Source organism: Impatiens glandulifera, unplaced genomic scaffold, assembly GCF_907164915.1.
Source record: "Impatiens glandulifera unplaced genomic scaffold, dImpGla2.1, whole genome shotgun sequence".
In the NCBI taxonomy this organism is placed as follows: Eukaryota; Viridiplantae; Streptophyta; class Magnoliopsida; order Ericales; family Balsaminaceae; genus Impatiens; species Impatiens glandulifera.
The window spans coordinates 15162-23197 of record NW_025918953.1 but is presented as its reverse complement, the minus strand read 5'-3'; the positions used below and the strand labels follow the sequence as shown (position 1 = coordinate 23197).

The window sequence follows — 8036 nt, the reverse complement described above, 5'->3', positions numbered from 1 at the left end:
ATCAAACGACACATAAGTTATCCAGTGAAAATGTAAGTTTTTCTCCTGCTCTTCACTTGATTGAAATACATGTCTTAGTTTGATTTATATTTCGGGATCTTTAAATTTTCACGCAGGGTATTAACTGCTACAGATAATACACTCTTAAGAGAACTTCGTCATCCCAATATTCTGCAATTTCTTGGTTCAATAGTGCAGGGTGAGGAGATGATTCTCATTACAGATTTGTCCAAAGTAAGTTGAAATTATTCAGAATATATACTTTTCTAATTTAATTTTCTGTTTCCACTCAAATTTGTCAATTACATGTGAATATTCATGAAGAAACCATAGTAATCCCTCTAAATTTTACAAAATCTAGTTTGCTTACAAACAAAATATCAAACATGACTCGAGCATTGATGGTAATTTAGAAATGAGAGTGATTCTAATAGGAGACAGATGAAAAGGAGAAGTTAGAGGCAGAGGAATAAGAACAATATTATTAATTCTCTTTGCAGACTAACCTTCTTCTATGACTCATCTTGTCTTATCTTTATCTTTTTTGTTTTCTTATGAAGGGGAATTTGGAAAGTACTTTGGCCAAAAAAGTTCGTCTAGACTTATCAACTGTTCTTGGGTATGCATTTGATATCGCCAGGTACTGCATTTAATTTCTTGTGCTTTGTTCAAAATGAAATACTTGCATGATCGATGATGTTGAAATAAAAACATTGGTTTTATGATTGTTCTCTCAATTAAGTTCTCTTTATATCTCATGATTGCAATAATATTGATTAACAGGGGAATGAATTATCTCCATCAACACAAGCCCTTCCCTATACTTCACAACCATTTGAATCCTGGGTAAATTTTACTTTGCTTAGATTCTTGAACCATTATATGTAGCTTTATTATGTCTTTATTATTTATCAATCCTCTTAGATTTATATATTTTCTAATTTAATTACAGCCTATAAAATTTGAAAATCAGTTAGAGATTATGATTTATTCTAATTTAAGAAAATCAGCTCCGGCTTAACTGAATAATATATTAAAAGTCTCTTTATCGTCATTTAAAAATTTCACTTGGGGCAAGTTTTATGTTCTTGAGTAACACGACTTCACTATTTATTGCCTCCGCCGTAGACGAACGAAATAGTTACTGTTGGAAGGCTCAATAGTCCTATGAATCTTATTTTTACTATACTGTTTTTATCCTTATATAAGTCAAACATAACTCATTCACATTACACTTCCCTAGTCTATATTGGTGTGGAGATCACACTAGTAGACTTTGAACTTAAAAGAATATTTATGGTTAATTATTTGAGATCACTTATAGATATGAACTAAACACACAACTAACTGTTATAATATTAACATTTTAAATTCAAAGGAATTTTCTTCTATATATATTTGTCTATTTCAATTTCATATTTTTTGTATTTAGTAGGTTTATCGTGAGAATTAGATAGCTATCAAAGCAACATTTAAACATTATGGTGTTAAATTCATTAAAGTAGGAAATGAAAGCATAAACAATCATTAAAATCAGTATAGTGTTCGGGCGGAGGCATGACGAGGCATGCAAATACCACTCTTGGTCAAACCGCAGAAATACTGCCCCAAACAGGAAATTCAGATTGCGACAATGAGAACGAATTTAAATTGATATCCATAGTTGTAACTACACTCTTGTAGATATCTAGAATTAATCATAGGTTTTGCATTTATTTGTCCATTTTTTGGAAGCTAGTAATAACCCCACTTTAATTTAATTTAAGACGTTCAAAATTTTAATTAGCCTATCTTAGTTAATTGTGAGATGTTTTATGTTTTGTTTCACTCTCTATTTTTATACATTTGTTGCAGAAACTTGTTGCATGATGATGGTGGGCACTTGAAGATTGGAGAATATTGGATTCAGATGCTGTATCAAAGGATAAACACAAGTCAAGACTTAATCATTTCAGGCCATATAAATGGTAATACTGTTGGCACAATTAGCTCTCCATCAAATGACACTAACAAGGACATCTATTCATTTGGTTTAATATTGTATCAGGTAAGTTTTTTATATTTTAAAGGATAAAACACTTTTTATTATCCAATTAAGTTGCTTGATTCATTTGCTGTTTATGGTGAATATATATTATAGATGCTTGAAGGATGGAACATTGCCAGTAATAATGTTGACTTTACACATGACAACTCAATTGACTTGCCCAAGTTCCAGATAAGTCGATATCCTGGAAGAGTGCAACAGTGAGTGTATTATCGTAAAAAATAAAAACAGAGCAGGATTTATTTTATCTTTTAAGCACAACCACACAAATATTTATAAAAACCCCACAATTTATACAAACACGGCCCAATAAAGCTATCAAATCAACCTACAAAATGCATTTTGTTGTTACATATTTGTTCCCTCCCTGATTAGAGATTGTGTCATCTTCTTTTCCTCTCAATACTGGAAATGAAACTAAGGTTTGTAATCATGGGCACACACAAATTAAGTGTAAATTATCCACCTAATTAAGAATCCTTAAACCTGAATAATTGCAGCATATATATATATATATAGAGGAGTGATAGAGTGAAGTAATTTGGTGAGGGAATTTGGTGAGGGAATGACTTGGCATTACCTTCATTGGTTGGAAAACGTAAAAGTGGGAGGAAAGAGAGAAAAGAGTGAAATTATTTAATTTTTTCAGCGAATAAGATTATGCCAAGTCATTCCTTCATCAAATTCCCTCCCCTAATCATTTATATATATATATATATATATATATTTTTTTGCTAATATTATACATATATATATTTTCAGGTTAATGGAGGATTGCACAAACAAAGACCCCTTAATCAGGCCTTCCTTTGCTGCTATCATAAACATATTAGAAGAAATTTCGGAAGGTCTTGGAAAAGCTGGTTGCCCCGTCTGTTGAGCAATGTTTTTATTGATGTTACTTTTAATAAGAAATTATTTATGTATCAACCATCTTAATTATTAAGAAATGTTATTGTAAGGATTATGATATATCAGTCAAATTGCTAGTTATTTTCTTTTTATAAAGAGTTAATTATAAGTATGAAAAATAATATTTACTAAATTAAAACAACTAAATGAGAATTTATATATTAAATAGTACGACAAATTTTTAAAAAAATTAAATTTTAATGTAGAAAAGAATTTATATTCATTGAAATAATCTTTATCCAATATTAAGTAACATTGCATGAATTTGTAAATAATGAAGAAAAAAAAATTATACCTAGTTTAACTAATTATGGTTAAATTAGGACTTGTTTGAAACGTTTGAAGTTGGAGTATAGTTGAAAAATGTTATTAAATTTGTTAATATGTACCTAATTAAAGTATATTCAGACTATTATTTTATATAAATTAATACCCAATAAAATATTTAAAATAAAATAAGTAAATAAAAAAAAAGTTCAAGCTCAACTTCAGTTATGAATATGGGGTTTTCAAACAAGCCATGAAAAAACATACAAATCAAATATTTTTAAGTGAGCCTCCAAATAAAATATCATTTTTAATAATTCATTACTGAACAAAATGAAACAACTTCATAGATTTCACAACTTTATTTTGAAATGAATAAAAATAAAAATTAAAGTTAAGGTTGGTAAAATAAAAATTAAAGAATTTTTTTTTTTTTATAAGGAATTGTACATGATGAAATATAAATGATTTCACTTAACTAACTAATATAAATATTATTATTTTTTAAATGTTCAAATATATTTAGTTGTTAATAAATTAATTTGAAATTTAATTAAGTTGTCGACCCATTTATATATATTAATAAAAAATATGGGCTGGGCATAGCCTTAAGCCCCATAGTGTATTTATTTATCTTGTTTCATGTTATGCTGATTGCTGAGAATGTACCATACTCAAAGAAAGAATTACCAAAATAATTGGTTGATATGCACAACAAATTATCCATACAAAATTGTGTATTATGGATTATAAAAATTTGAGACGAACAATTCCTATTCGACTAAGCAGAATATTGTACTGTATAAAATATGATATTAATTCAAATCTGAGAGGTGAAAAATAAAACGTATCAATAAAGATATCATTGAATGAAAAAATAATAACTTTTAACCTTCTTTTCATTTTGTATGTTTTTAAAGAGATAAAATAATTGTATTTGAATTTTGTTAAATTTTGGGCTATATTAAGAGTGTTGGGGAGGGAAAATTGAAGAAGGGAATGACTTAACATCAAGTTATTGGTTGAAAAAAAAATGATAAAATATAAGGTGAGAAAAAAGAATTATTTTTTATTTTTTTGCCAATTTGTACGTTCAATCATTTTCTCATTCCCTATTTTAAATTTTCTATTGATATAATCTCTCATTTATTATAAATATAAATTAACAATATTAAATGATAAATAATTATCATATACATAAACTAACGAGTCAATTAGTATAAATTGTACTGATTAATACTCGAATTAATACAATCATTAGCTATCTATATTTCCGCAATATGTTGCATCAAGAACTGTATATGTATTCTCCCATTTAGGGATAACAATGGACGGTTCAGGGCGGAGAATGTATTTATCATCTCCACCCTATTTTAATTTCGGAGATTTTTTTAATACCATCCCCGTCCTGTATGATTTTTTTCGGTTTCGGATAATCCCGCGGGGCACCATTAATAATATTAAAAAAATACAAATTATACAATAAAATTACATAAACGAATTTTTTAATATAATATATATTATAATATATTAAAATTTTATATTATTATAAAGAAATAACCTTACTACTCTTACAAAATACAGTGAATAAATAAATATATTACAGATTTAATATATTTAATTATGTTTATGGTGTTCGGGGCAGAATCAAGATAAAATTAGGGCGGGGCGGGGGTCACAAATACCATCTCCGTCCCATCCCCGTTCGGTTTCGGGGAAAAAACATCCCAAACGGGGCAATTCGATTCGGTTTTCGCGGGGGTTTCAAATTGCCATCCTTACTCCCACTAGAGTTGTGAGCTCTTTTTTGGTAATTCTTTCCATGCCCAGTAAGCAGGCCCGGACCAGTGGGGTAGGCAGCCTAGGCCACGGCCTAGGGCCTAGGACCAAAAAGGGGCCCATTTTTTTTATATATGCTAGGTATTAGTAAGGATTTTTAGTTTGTTATTCTTTAATTTTCATATTTCTAGGCGCTTTTCTTATTTCCACTATTCTCAAAAGTTAAGTAATGGATAAGAAAGGGATAGGAAATAGTTGGTTTATTCAAAATCAGTGGATATGCCCGTTGCTGAAATTCTTGATTTTGTAATGTCAATAGATTGTTATCCTAATGTCTCTATTGTATATCGAATTTTACTAATATTGCCTGTTACAGTAGCTTCTGCTGAAAGAAGTTTTTCTAAGTTAAAATTATTGAAAAATTATCTAAGATCATTGATGTCTCAAGATAGATTGAATGGACTTGCTATTTTATGTATTGAAAAAGATTTTTTGGAATATATTGATTACGATACAATTATCAATAATTTTGCATCTAAAAATGCAAAAGAAGTCACTTTCGTTGACAATTTATGTTGCAACTTTGTAGATATTGGAAGGTTATTGAAAACGGTAAAACACAAGTGAAGTTTATGCGTAGGGCCCCAATTTCGTGTTTTTGCCTAAGACCTAAAAAATCTCAGGAACAGCACTGCCAGTAAGCCCACGGGTTTAATAAAAAAATTAGGTTATTTAGTTAAATGTATTAATTGTTTTAACATAAAAGTGTATAACATAATTGTTTATGATGAAAAATAAGATTTGTTTTAATTTATTAGAGTTTCAAATTTCACCAATTTTTTTTTAAAATTATGACAACCAAATTCTTTTCACATTTTTTTCTATCCTAGGACTGAGCAACTCCAACCTTTTGACCATATCTAGATCTGTCTATTTGATATTTCACTTCAAATTATATATGTTGTTTCTTTAAATTTATTACATGGGTTCTAAAAATTTTATGTTTATTTGACTTTAGCTGAATCTGTTGACATAAGTACTAGTCTCCTACCCTGAAAATCAACTAAGAAATATTGCTTCTTTATATTTGGATTTTTTTTTGTTATACTAGTTATTTATCTATGTAAAACATAGGATTTGAGACTGTCAATGTATTTTTAAGAATTGCTTGAAACACCATTTTTGTTATTAATTTAGACGCCTAATGTTTGTGTGTTGGGCAAACAATTGGAAAGTGAAAATGTTGCAACTTATTCAGGATTCTAAAATAGTTAGCAATGACTTTATTATAGTTTTTTAACTCGTTGCATGATTCTAAGAATGGCTTTATGATAACTATTTGATAAATGTTGGTAATACATGTTGTAGTTTATTGTTTTTTAATATTTGTAAGGCCATATTTTCGTTAGTATTTTTAATAGACTTTTTTTTATTAAATAGGCCAGGTTGTATTTTAAATTTTATTTTTAATTTTACTTTATGATTTTTAGAAAATTTAGGATTTATTTTAATAATCTAAATCTCATAACTTACTCTATTATTGAATTTCGTAAAAAAGATACGTGTAACCAAAATTATAAATTTGATTAAAAAAATTTAATTTATTTTAATTGGCCATTTTCAGTCGCCACTTGCTATTTTTATAAAATTAAGAAAATATTTTGCCTATAGAAATGCATTTCTAGAATAATTATGTTTGGGTTCGTTATTTAGTGACATTCGAGAAAAACATTAGCGCTATATTCTTCGTGTCCGTTAAAAAATGGTATATATTTCACAAAATTTTGACTATTTAAAAAATTAAATATTATATTTTATTTATTCAATTATTTTTTTAAATTCTAAATATGTATTTATGTTTGAGATTTTTATCCTAAAATATTAAAATAATATCTATACCAACAGGTGAGGTCGGGAATTGTAAAAAAAAATATATAGAAAGTATCAATTAACGAAGTTAATTTAAAATAAATTTTAAAAAATCTTTAATAACTTTTTTTTTTGTTCTAAAAATATTTTGAAGATATTTAATATTTGTTTTTGAATTTTTATAAATTATTTACAACCTTAAAACGCTAAAAAAATGTTTAAATTTTAAAAGCCCAAAGCAAACAAGCCCTTTGGCCATTTGGATCAAGGATATTTGATTCACGGGTTAGGCTCATGGGCGCGAGTTGATACAGAGTGAATGGATGCGGACTAGGTCAACACAGTGAGGGACGCGGGGTTGATGCGCTAGTGAATTAGGCACGACACATACTGGACTCGGGCACGAGGCTGAGATTTGACTGAGATGCCCTTCGTCTTTAACATTCTGTAACGAATATAGTTGCTCAAAACTTCGATGAACCTGTAATAGAAGAAATGATAGAGAAATCTAGAAGCAGCCATAGAAGAGTTGGAAGAGAGAAAACCTAGAAGAAGCGGCGAAGAACTGAAAGAGAGAAACAACAATAACAAATGACACCTAAACCTAATGCTGATAAATTATATAAATATAAAAGAGTCCCTGAAGTTATGATAAAATTAAATAAAGTTATTATTCTTTTAATTAAAAACAAAAGTTATCAGATTACAAATCTATTTATATACCTTTGAGTAGACATTGATTAATTTTTTATGAAGTTACATTTCTCTCACCTTGTGTCTTCTTGATTTCTTCCTTCTTCTTGCAACTCTTCTTACTATCTTCTCATCCCATTCTCTTCAATTCACCATATATCCCTTAGAATCGTCACATTGATATCAAAGTTAAAAGACCCTCCGACCTCATTCAAATCTGTGCAACTTTTTTTTCCTCACCAAGAAGCAACTTCAAGATTAGATCAAAATGGTGGGACTAGATCAAGACCAGATCATGAAGAATTAAATACAGAAACAGACGAATTATATGTTCGTGTCAACGTGCTCAACGAAAAAGTAAATAAGCAAATCAAAATGCTTGAGCATACCGAGGATTTAGTATACAAATTTGAATCCAAATGGACAGAACAACAAACAAGAACTGAGGAAACGATGAAACAAATATTAT

The 8036-nt window shown here is 28.5% G+C and overlaps 1 protein-coding gene across 1 annotated transcript; it reads left to right on the top strand.

Moving 5' to 3' along the window:
• Positions 1-6: 6 nt before the first annotated feature.
• Positions 7-2998, top strand: LOC124917210 (integrin-linked protein kinase 1-like). Its single transcript, XM_047457683.1, has 7 exons — positions 7-32; positions 117-234; positions 561-640; positions 784-846; positions 1855-2047; positions 2141-2247; positions 2810-2998. Coding segments are annotated over exons 1-7 (681 nt in total). The 5' UTR covers positions 7-30; the 3' UTR covers positions 2928-2998.
• Positions 2999-8036: the final 5038 nt, after the last annotated feature.